This window comes from Microtus pennsylvanicus, chromosome 12 (assembly GCF_037038515.1).
Source record: "Microtus pennsylvanicus isolate mMicPen1 chromosome 12, mMicPen1.hap1, whole genome shotgun sequence".
Lineage (NCBI taxonomy): Eukaryota > Metazoa > Chordata > Mammalia > Rodentia > Cricetidae > Microtus > Microtus pennsylvanicus.
In genome coordinates this window covers 25,909,144-25,921,462 of record NC_134590.1, presented here as the reverse complement: position 1 = coordinate 25,921,462, position 12,319 = coordinate 25,909,144, and the positions used below count along the sequence as shown (strand labels likewise).

General features: G+C 40.9%; 1 protein-coding gene across 4 annotated transcripts in view; it reads left to right on the top strand.

Moving 5' to 3' along the window:
- Positions 1–12,319, top strand: part of Cep135 (centrosomal protein 135) — a 59,041-nt gene that overhangs the window by 29,077 nt on the left and 17,645 nt on the right. For all 4 annotated transcript variants that reach the window (XM_075942940.1, XM_075942936.1, XM_075942938.1 and 1 more), the window contains exons 13-19: positions 59–208; positions 4,118–4,195; positions 7,836–7,987; positions 10,231–10,346; positions 10,420–10,574; positions 10,969–11,024; positions 11,737–11,905. In XM_075942940.1, the coding sequence (XP_075799055.1) occupies positions 59–208; positions 4,118–4,195; positions 7,836–7,987; positions 10,231–10,346; positions 10,420–10,574; positions 10,969–11,024; positions 11,737–11,905 (876 nt within the window). The remainder of the gene's footprint in view (positions 1–58; positions 209–4,117; positions 4,196–7,835; positions 7,988–10,230; positions 10,347–10,419; positions 10,575–10,968; positions 11,025–11,736; positions 11,906–12,319) is intronic.

Here is a 12,319-nt window from a genome sequence, read left to right as displayed (position 1 = left end):
CCTTTTTAAAAATAATGGAATATATCTAAAGTACTTTTCTATCTCTTACTGCTTGAAGGCTAAGGAAGAGTTGTGTGCACTGAGACAGGATTCTACTAATGTGACAGTCCCCAACAGTCTTGTTAGTTGTATGGAGGAGAAAGAACGTGCATTATCTGACTTAAGAAGAATCACAGCAGAAAAGGAAGCTCTGCGAGAGAAGTTGAAGGTCAGTAATTCAGCTTATATCCTTTGGAAAGGAATTGATTGAGTACTGGGGGAGAATGTGAAGTAGCATGCCTTATTATACCTTTGCCCAACTGCCACCCCGATGACTGTGATTTCCTGGGAAGTTATTACTTAGTATATCCGTCGAGGTGGAGCCAGCTTAGCAGCAGCCCAAATTGAAACACCTTGTTTGTGTGCGGCCCCATAGCTAGAGTGTTCCAGCACTGATTAGGTGTTGTCCATAGCTGCTTTCCATGGTAGCAGAGTTGGGAAGTCAGAGCGGGCACATTAAGCTCCAGGACCCAAGGCATTTGTCATCAGTCCTTGCAGAAGCAATATGCCACACCCTGAATTTGGGATTGTTGTAGGTCGATAGTCTTTTCTTCTTTACTTAATGACAATGGTTATTTTTCACCTAGCAGACAGTTTACCCATTAATGAAAGGGACAGTTCAGTGGCTTTTGCTGTCCCTTTTCTCCCTGTCTTTAAAACTTCCAGCATAATTAATCTTAGAAAAACTCATTACCACAGAAAGGAATCTTGTGTCCATTATAATAGCTTCAGTTTGCCCCAGGCCTTCTCTGCTGTAGGCACTACTAATTCACTTTCTGCCTCCGTGCGTTTGCCTTCTCTGAACATTTCATATGAACTGAATCATTAAATGTGATCATTTTTTCATTTTGTGATGCTGGGCATTGAACCCAGGGTCTAGCATGTACAAGAGAATCACTCTACCACTGAGCTACCCCAGTCCACATGCGTTTTAATGTTTGATGTTTCTCAGCATGCTATCCTTAAGGTTCGTCCATGGGTAATGCTCGTAGGAGTGTTTGTGTGCAGTTTTTATTCCTCTTCGGTGGATTACGAGTCTTATAATTGCTCCTGAATAAGTGTAGTAATACATAACAGTCCACGCGGTATGTTCTGAGTGTTCTTATTGTAGAAGCCATGGATGCTTCCACTTAATATTATGAAATAAATGCTTTGAAAGTAACTACTTAGGAACAAAAAATAAACACTTTAAGCATAGTCTTTATGCTACAAATCTTAGTTAAAGTTTTATACCCAAAGGCAGTGTAAGAATGTTTTTAATGGGAGTCTTTTGGAATGCTGCCTTCTAGAAAAAAAAAATAAAGTCAGTTAAAATTACCAGAGAGAAAGCTTCTGTGCAATATGGCACCCTTTAGCACAGCTACGCACTTACCCTTTTCCGTATCTGTTGTAATGACCAGAAATGTAAAAATAGACTTTTAAAAACACTGTATTAGTGCTAACAGCTCAGAAAGGCTGCATTCTGATTAGTAGACCCTTCTGGGTTGTAGGAGGCTGGATTTTGTGAATTTCCAAGAGAACTTTCTCTTAAAAACAGCTCTACTCGCTTGACTCCTCCAGCCTTCTGGAGTGTTTCCTGCCTCCTGTCTCCTGACCCTGCTCTCCAGCAGCCGTTGAGACTAAGCTCTCCCTGAAAGCTCTGAGTGACAGCTGTCAGCCAGAGCCATCGGTGCTGCCTCCTGAACAACTAAGTGTTCCCAGTGCTTTTTAAACAGGAGCCATCACAGTAATCTTCACAAAAGCCTTTCTGATGGTTCCTGTGTACAGACGAGAGCCCTGGATTTGAATGGATTTAAATAACTTGCCTAGCCTCCCCCATCAGTGTTTACAGTCTCCTTGCATCCTCCCTCCCTTCCTTTCAGTTGTTCCCTTCTTTGTCTTCTGCCCCCATCCTGTTGTGGCTATGCTCATGGGCATTCTTACAGTGTTGCCCTTGTGCTCTGACGCACCTTTCAAAGATGTAAGTCTGGTCATGTTACTTCGAGTAAAGTTAATTACCTGTTAAAAGATCATTAGCGATCAGCCCTGGCCTATGTTAAGGCCTGTCATCTTTCCCCGACACTCATTTTTGCTATTTCCTACTCCGTTTTCTCCAGACTCTTGGCTTAAGGGGCCTTTTCTTGCCATGAGTCTCCTGCAGTGGACTGAGAGTCTTCCACCTCTTCAGATGCCGTCTCTGTACTCATCCTCTAGCTCCAGGCTAAGCCTCAGGCAGTGAGCACGAGGCTCTAGATGCCTTTTGACATATGAAAATAAAGCTCCTTGCCTAGTAAAAAAAAAAAACTACTTGTTTATGTTTATTTTCCTTTATGCTTGAGAATTTCACGCATGTATATAAATTAAGTATGATCATATTTATTCTTCTTAGCCCCTTCCAACTCCCCTCATGTTTCAATTTCCTTTCTTCCTTCCTTTCCTTCCTTCTTTCTCTCTCTTTTTTTTTAATAACTGGAGTCATTGCTGCCTATATGTGTGGTTTTGGGCCATCCACTGGGGCATAGGAATTTTATCAACAATCATATCCTTACAAAAGAATGATTCTCCCTCTTCAGACTATCAACTGCCAGCAGCTCCTCAGTGAAGGGTGTGGCCTGGAGATCATCTACTCCACCTGTACAACAGTGTTGATTGGCTTGGTTTTGTGTGTGCCTTGTGCACATAATCCCAGCAGCTGTGAGTGCGGGAGTGTGGTGGCCATGCCGTGTCTGGAGGACAGCACTTCACAGCACGCTTCCCCAGCTTGCAGCTCTCACACCCTTCCTGGCTCCCCTTCTCTGACATTCCCTTAGCCTCGGTTGGAGAGAGGGAGTTGATATCCATGTCCGGTGTAAACCTCTTATTCTCAACACTTGGGCAATTCTGCATCTCTCCATTGGCTGTGCAAAGAAGGTCGAGAGAGCAGCCCAGGTGTGTAGGTGTGAGCGCAAGCATTTGGAGGCACTTTGACAGCATGGGCATTTACAACAGCAGACTCAGTAGCCATGCAGTTCCCTCTGTGGAGCAGGCTTTGAGTCTAATGAGAAAGGGGTACCCTGTGACAGCCCTGCCACCGCTGCACCAGTGGCACATGTTACCTGGCAGGTGAGTGTTGCCATATGCAAGGTCTAGGACTCGGTGTGCCTCTTGATGTCCATCTTCCTTTAGCAACCTGCAGAGCACTTTCTAACAGGATTTAATTTATTTTGAGACAAGGACTCATGTAGCGCAGGCTGACTTAAACTTGCTCTAGAACTTAGTATCACCTTGAACGCTTGGCCTCCTGCCCTCATGGCTTTATTTTAGTTTCTTGTTTTAGGTCTGTCTTTCTTACTCTATATAATCTATGATGTCAGAGACTTTCCTCATGGCTGCGCCCTGACAACTTGCTTGGTGCTTGATATAGAACACATATCAGCACTGTTTAAATGATTTAATTAACACAGCCGTGATTCCTTAAACTAGATGTACAATCTATGGAATTCAGCTTTCTAATGAATAGCATGAATACGAGTAAACATCTCCACTAGAAAAACTCAGTGACCATGACATTCTGTGCCCTTGACTTGGCAGCAGCTGGGGCTTGTGTGATATAATATAACCAAAAAACAAACCATCTATACCAGCCAGTTCTTAAACTAATCTTATTCCATTGCCTATATCTTCCTTGTCATGTATTTTCTTCTGATTCCTGTTTTTCTTACCTCTGAGCTCTAATCTAGCATGAGATTCTTGGTTCTATCAGTGGCTCTGTTTCAAAAAAAAAAAAAAGTGGGTGTTGGTGGGGAATGTACATCTCCTCTTGTGAGGGCGCATTCCTGCCCTGTGACTTAGTGTGCTCTCCACGTATGATGCCTGTGTTGACAAGGATCCATCCAGCTAAGTCTTTTTAAATGAGTCCACGCTATTTTCTTCTCTGTGTGACACATGAAGGTTGGAAACATAACGTTTTCTAACTGAAAAAATGCTTTTGTAAAATGCCTGACCTTTCTAAAACATTTATAGAGTCTGTGCAATAGGAGACATAGCTCTGAAAACTTGCATTACTTATTTTTGTGATTATTTGATACAGATGAACATTCTCTATGCAATTCTTTTTCAGAATATCCAAGAAATGAATGTTTTTGGAAAGTCAGAATTAGAGAAGACTATTGAACATTTGACATATATGAATCACCAGGTAATTTATCAAAGGATTTGGGGAATATTATATTAGGTGGATGACTGGGCCACTGATGCTTTTAGTGTACTGTATGTCTTTGTAAACTGATATGGAGAGAGGAAGAGTGTGTGCTCTGAGACTTGTTACTTGGTTCAAATCTGGCTTCCTGTCTAGACCAGTTTCTTGATTTCTGTCTTCCGGTGTTTTTCATTTATGTCTCAGGACTAGCACTTCTGTTTCTTGGGGTTTCTGTGAAAGTGTAATAGATGAACAACATGCATGTCACACTTAAGAGTACTGGGCTATTGCAGGCATCTGTAGTGGCTAGCTGTGATTATTGTGGTTTGGTCTTATAAACCCCAATAATCAGACTAAAAAGTGAAGCTCACTGTTAATTTTCTTGATAATTAGCCCTCAGTATCTGCAGGAGATTGCTTCCAGGACATCCTCAGATACTCAAATCTGAAGATTCTCAAGTTTGTTGTATAAAACAGCTTAATACTGCATATAATCTATACATTCTCCCATATCTTTAAATCACATTTATATTTCTTATAGAGCTTAACTATCTAATACCTTATACAATGTAAATAGTTGTAATGCTGTGTTGTTTAGGAAATAATGATGGGGAAAACTGTATGTGATCAGTACAGATGCAGCCATTCTAGACTAACTAGATAGTATGTATTTTCTACATTTGGGTACTCTGAAATTCCAGAATTCATATGGAAACAAAGAGCCAAAAGTAACATAGAAGGAACATTGATTGTTCCTTAAAAGGAACATTGATTGATACTGGGTTTTTAGGGCCATTATAATTAAGATAAGGACTAATCTTTATTATCCTTATCTGACTAAATCAAATATAACAAACCTGCATAAAAGGAACCTAACATGTACAGAAACAGATCAGTGAGTAAAGAGTATGATTTAGTGGTTCTTTCCTAAATGAAATATATTAAGAATGAGAAATTGGCTCCTGCCTCAAATAGACCACACTCAGCAATCATTTTAAGATTATTTACAGCTAGCTACTTGAGGCTGAAGCATGAGGTTCAAAGTGTCGGCCTCCAGTTTGAGCAGTAGCCAGGCCTACTTGGACCATGGCTGCAGCAGCCACTGAGAAATGCTTGCCAGGGTGTGAAGAGGGAAGCACCCCTGTTCCTTCCTCAAAGCCTAGTCTCTCACAGGGGTTATATTTGTGAGCCAGGATGAGCATGGACCAGCCGAGCTCTCAGGGTTTCTTATCCCGTTACAAAGGCTGGGGCTGATTTTTGGTGTGGCTGCTTTCTTCAACAGCCATCCCTTTGCTGGCCCCACCTTACTCTTGTTTATTTTCTGGCCCAGCCTGCGGTCTTTCAACTTCTCTGCTCTGGCATTTGCTGTTAACCTGGCTAACAGCTGCCAGACATAACCAAGTCACACGAGTACGCCACTGCCTGAAGTTTTCTCCTCCAAGTTAATTAGTATCTCAACATTTATGATATTGTCGCAAGTCTCAGGGATGCACAGAACTTACATTGTAACACACATGGCTTCTAGTTCTTTCCTCCTGAGTTCTTGTTTCCATCTGAAACTATGAACCTGGCCCTTAGCTGTCTACATTCCTGCCAGCATTCTGGTCTTCTCCCATCAGAGCTGCCTAACTGGTTCTGCCTTATAACAGTCTTGGCTTTTGGTAGCTCACTTCTCTAAACTCTTCCAAGTCCCTTCTGTAAGCTAGTTCCAAAGGCTTCTGAACTCCATGCTTAGGGAATCACAACAGCCCAGTTCTCTTTTGCCTGTTTTCTGTGTTTGTCAACCTTTCCTTCCTGTGAGCAAGGCAATGTAAGGAAAGGTTTATCTGGACTTCTGGTTTCAGGGGCTCAGCCCATGGCTGCTTCCATTGCTTGGCTCTGAAGCCAGTGGGGGTGGAGAGGCTCTGCTAGACTAGCACTGCTCACCTGACAGCAGAGAGCCGTGAAGGTGGGAGGCAGGGAACACGGTGCATCATCCTCAGGCCACACCTCAGCAACCTCCTTACTTCTAAGAGGTCCCTTTTCCTGAAGTTCCCACACCTCCCCAAAAAGTGCCACCAGCTGGGGACCAAGGCTTCAACACCCGAGTTTGTAGTGAGCATTTCGTGTTTAAAGCACAGCAGGCATGAATAGCAGCTGCAGGCTTCCAAGGCAGCAGCAGCTCATTCCTAGAGAGTTGCTCTATATGGAAGGTCAGCAAACTGTGGTTCCTAGACTAGACGCACTAACTGCTCTGTCAACTGGGTTTTAGTGAAGATAGTGAGCGGGTTATTTGCTGTGTTTTTGTATTGTCTGCATCTGCTACCGTGCTTCACTGGAGTGGCAGTGACAGACAACAGGCCCCATAAAGCCGGAAGTATTTATTTGAACAAGTTCGTGATTGTAAATCATCCAGTGGAGTGCTGTTGAGCAGAAATAGGATGAAAGTTACTAACCTCAACATATATGGCTGCTACCATGCATGTTGTACCAACACAGTAAGTTGCTGAAAGCCTAGAGTGTGATTCTATTGAGGTAAAACAAATGAAACTACGCGGTTCATGGCTTAGGAAGGAATGCCACAGAAGAGAAACAGGATGCTTGGTGCATGCCTGCAGATTGAGCCCTGTAGGAGGCTGAGGCAGGGGGATCATCTGAACATAGGAGTTCAGGATAGTCTGTGGAACATAGCAAGATCCTATCTTTAAAACAAACAAACAAACAAAAAAACAAAAAAACCCAAACAGAAAATAAGAAAGAAGATTCAGGATTGTGGCTTTGTATGGCAGGAAAAGAATATCACTACAGCCTGCTCATGGAGGGTCAGATGTATTTTTTAAACCACATAAGAGATATTCTTTTTGTTTTATGATTTCTTCATATTCTGCATGCTCTTATATGGGGGAAATGGGCGTGTTTTCTTGTCCATTTATACACAAAGCCCAGTTTTAGTTGCCATAGCTTTATTGTTTATTTTAGTATCTCTTATGGTAAATTTATTTCTGTTCTTTCATTCCCAGTTTGTCCTTTCTTCTAAAAGAATTAAAGTGTAAGGTACCATCAATTCCTAATTGAATTGCTTTTATTGGCATTTCATTGAATTTATAACTTGATGAAATTTTAACACATTTAAAGTATTATGTTCCTACCCAGAGAAGCACGGCAGTCTGCATTGTCAGGTCTCTTTTTAGGCAGTAAAGGGAAACTTTCACTTTGTTTCTCATATAAATCTCGACCATTTTGTGGTTACATTCTTTTCAACTCTCATTTTTGTGTAATTCCTGTCTGCTTATTGTAGGTTTGAGGGTTACTTTTTGAGGGGGAGGTGTCTCTTGGTTCCAAAAGCTAGAAATGAACCATGGAGGGTTTTGAGGCTTTTGTTTGTGTTTTAGGAAGTTCCTCTGATTTTTCATCCTGCTTATCGTCTCCCTTCCTGTGCCATTTGTGCTGTGTGTTTCTGTTGTTGTTGTGATAGTGAGGAAAGAAAGGCAGAGGATGCACTGATCCTGACATCTTGGTTTTAAGAGTACAGATGATGTTCAGTGTGTTAAAAACCTAACATATTTCCATAATTGTCTTCCAGAAATATTATTAAAGTATAGCTATGAAAAATAAGATATTACCATATATATGCTTATTAATGTTTTAAATTTAAATTATAGCTTGAACATGAAAAATATGAATTGCAATCTAAAATATTAATAATGAAAGAAACAGTAGAGTCATTGGAGACCAAATCAAAACTCCAAGCTCAAAAGCTTAGCCACGTGGCTGGTGACTCACCTCATCAGAAAACAGAGATGAACTCTCTTAGGTAAGTCTGTTAAAGATTTCGTTACTTCTCCTCTGGGACATGCTTCTTCTGGTTATGCAAGGTTCATCACCATGGCATTCAGCTCTGTGTCTTTAAACAGTGCTTTCCCAAGTTGGCCTCATGGTACCGTCTTCCTGGAGCTTCTGGAGAGGATAGAGGGAGGTCTGGGGTTACCTGACTTACCTGAGTGAGTCTGGATAGATCTGGGTATCTGTAGTTTGAAACTTTCACAAGGTGACATGATCGTCAGTTGTTGGTACCTTAGTAAATATTCAAGACACTGTGCTCTGCAGGGAAGGACTGCTGGGCTCTTAGGCCTTCTACCTTGTGGACCTTTTCCTCATTTTTCTTTCCTCTTTTAAAATAATAGAAATTCAGAATGTTTCATGTCCTTTTTAAACCATTCTGATTTAGAAAACGAAAATGTAGCCAAAGGCTAGGAAAGCTAACCCTGATAGCACAGAGAGCATGGATTTGAAGTCTTAGAGATGGGCAATAAGTAACAGAGGTCATAGGTCAGGACTGAGACAGTATGGACTTGAAGGGAAAAGGCAAACTTAAGAAACGTTTCTTTTATAAAATCAAAGGTGATAGATATGGGAATAAAATAGCAGTACAGTAATCCATAATGTATGCATTGGATTACTGGGTTATTGGTTAGCCATTTGTCAGTTTCAAGCACATAAAACTTAAAGAGATAAAAGCTAATAGTGTCAGCCCCCCCTATAAAACTGTCCTAAGCATAGGTAGACAAACAGACAAACAAAGCAGAAGGCAACTGGAGGTTAGCAGAAAGGGTCAGGGGGAATCTCTCCCTCTTAATTATATTTAACCATAAAAATTAGGAAGAGATTCTCAAACATCAACAGAATTCCTATCTCTGCAACCCAGTAATGAAGCAGTAGCTGCAATCAGAAGGGAGAGTAGTGATGCTGGTTTTAAAAGACTGATTAACGTCACCCAAGAAGGTTAGTGAGCATTATTGAGTTAAAGAGATTGGCTACTGTAGAAAACTGAGTTGGTGAAATAAAGAACAAATTCAAGAATTTCACCTATAATTCAGAAAGACAAAAAGTTAGAGAAGTCAGTAGGTCTGTTCTTGGTCTTCTGTGGGTCAGTCGACGGCCTTGGCTTTCCTTTTCCTTCTTCACACTGCACTTCCGCTTCCTCCTACTCTCCTTTCCTGCTGTACCATGTGATGCTATTCACAGCCTTCCTAATGAGCTGGCACCTTGGGCACATAGGAGAGCCTCCAAGAAAGCTCACCAATAGTTTAATGTAATAGGCCATTGAATTTCCAAACCTACCTCCCAGCAAAATTCTTCACAGATCTCGAAAGAACAGTACTAAACTTCATATGGAAAAGCAAAAATTTGTTTGTTTCTATAGAGATGTCCCATTTTACTCATTGTCTTGGGAACCAGACCTCTTCCTCACTAGGCACCTCTAACTCAAGCTGTCATTAGGATCTTCTTCAGTGTCTTGTCCTCAAAGGAAACCCAAAAGGAAGCTATTTGCAGCAAACCACCTGAGGTGAGAATGGTCCAGGCTGGGTCAGTGCTTTCCCACTAGAAGCATTTGGAAGCCTGTGACTGAGAACCAAGACTTCTGTTACAGCTCCCGAGATGCTCCTTCTGAAGGAACTGGTACTTCCAACTAGTAGTAGAGTCTTGAGACAGTCTTCACCAGAGACCTCCTCAGCTCCCACGACTCCTTCCTTTGTTCCCTGAAACCAGCCCTTAGTCTTATCCCGTTTCACTGTAAAAATGCTTACCTTCTCAACATACCTACAGCTGTCTGCCCCTCAGAATCAAAAGAAGCAAAATTGTAAGCTTTCATGGTCAGGATGTTGAAGATTTATGGAGAGTCTGGAGTGTCCAGCCATGTTATAAAGACAGGACTTTCTCTTTGCCTCCACTATTGGAAATACATTTTGAGGAAAAGGGGGTTGATGTTAGGAAACTGAGGAGAACATTAAAACTGCCAAGAAACTTCTAGAAGAGAATATACAATTAATTTCATTTTTATACCATATTATTTTTAAGAAGATGGTACCATTTTGGAGAAGAATGGTGGACAGCAAGAATAATATTGTATAATAGAATGCCACTGATATACTGGAAAAGCTTTATAATAAGAAATAAAAGAAACTTAAATAAATTAAAATATTTTAAGACCATTCACATAAGAAAGCTATTTTTGTGAGAGATAAAGAGTGCTGTTTGTTTTGTCCACCATTTTAGGATGGTAAATGAACAGCTGCAGCAGTCACTTGATGACTGTCAGCACCGACTTTCCATAAAAAGAGGTGAACTTGAATCCGCCCAAGAAGAAGTTAGAGTTCTGGAGGAAAAACTAGGTGAGCCTTCTGAAATTTTGCTTTTGCTAAGCTTAATTGCCTCTGTCTAACAAACATTCCTCTTTCTGTGTAGAAAAACTAAGCTGTCAGATGACATCCCAGAGCGAAGAAGCTCACGCCTTGAAGAAGACCATTGGCGTGATTGACAAAGAGAAGGACTTTCTCCAGGAGACTGTGGATGAGAAGACAGAAAAGATCGCCAGCCTGCAAGAGAGCCTCATCAGCAAAGTATGTATCTGCCGCATGTTCCCTGGCGTCTCAGCGGGAGCCCACGGGCAGTTCCTGAGACCCACGCTGTTTTTGACAAGTCTAAATTTCCTTCTAGCCTAGTAATAGAGATCTTTAAGATAGGATTTATCAATTCCGAGAATGTGATTTTTATTTCATTAAAGCACACTTTGAAGAAACCGCTGCAGTTTGTAGATGGGTAGAAACATACCAAGATGTGACATACACATGGATATAGAACTATTTTACTTAGAGCTTGCGTTTATGTATGGTTTATATAATTGAACTGTATAGTTAGCTACTTACTATCTAAATGTAGTAGGTTATGCAAATTTAGCTAAGAATGATTGTGTATGAATGATTTAGAATCCATATGTTTCTGTAATTTCTTCAGGAGAAAGCTATTGCCCAGGTGAAGGTCACAGTCGTAGAGTATGAAACATCTTTGAAGTAAGTAGTCAATGAAGGGTGGTCCATGTTTGAGAAATTCTCAGTGAGTGAGGTCTGACTGAGTTAGCAGTCTGGTGAGAGGAGACTGTCTCCTGTGAAGTTCCCGGATTTGCCACTGGCATCCTTGCTTTCTCAGCCCCCTGCTCTGACGTGCTCTCTGCCTCTGTTGTTCCCTATTGCCTGTGCTTTTATCTGCCTGCTCTTTGTGCTTATCTAGTCATCTGTGAAAGTCCTGCCCATCTCATCGTGGATTGTGTTCATAGCCAGTTTCCCCATTTCTTCTTCAATTAAACCTATCCTGAGCATTCTCAAAAGCTTACATTTTGTGTCTGGTCTAAAGCCATCTAAAACCAAAAGTCACTAATTATATTTATTTTACCTACCTTTATGTCTTGTATAATAATGGAAATATAAACATCATATTATAATATAATCTAATATAAAAATTAAATATTTAATGATGTTTTATATTTTGTTCCTAACAGTTGAAAATGTTATGTTTGCTTAACTTGTAAAATAAGAATATGTATTTTGAGGCTTTATTTGCATCTATTTGATAGGAATCTAAAGTCCCTGAGTATTTTTAATGAGCGTCAGAGGCAGCAGCTGTACTCTTGTGTACTCACGCACTTATTGAGAATGTTCTAGTCTTATTTGAAGTAAGCTAGAGTTTGTCATAATGCTTTATTACTGCCACACCACGTTTTGACAGCCAGCTAAAGGACACCTTGGCTAATCGAGATCGAGAGATAAACAGCCTCCGACGGCAGCTCGATGCAGCTCACACAGAGCTGGAGGACGTTGGGAAATCTAGGGAGATCTCTTTTAAGGAAAACAGAAGGTTACAAGATGACCTAGCCACGATGGCAAGGGAAAACCAGGTATGACACCAGGCAGAGATTTTTCATGGAACTTAATATTTGCTAAGTATTAAACTTCTAAATATTTTCTCCTAAAATGCAATGGTATTGAATGGGAACCGTGTAAGTCCTTGAGGGGAACAGTGGCTGTCTGAGTGGTAGTTAGCAAGTACAATTTTGTTAATGTGTCCCCAGAACTAATAGCATTTGGTTTTTGTTTCTGAGTAGCATGGCCTTCTCTGTGATAGAAGTTATTGTCATAGCATTGGGTGGGGACAGCAGAATCACTCTTAGGGCAACTTCTCTCTTTTTACAACGGACCCGTGACAGGTTTTCGTTTGTACTTACTTCTGTTGTCTTAGAGCTATATCTGTAAGTAAATGAAAGAATATTTTTAATGGCAGATATTGTAAGGTAGTTTTTTTATATAATCAT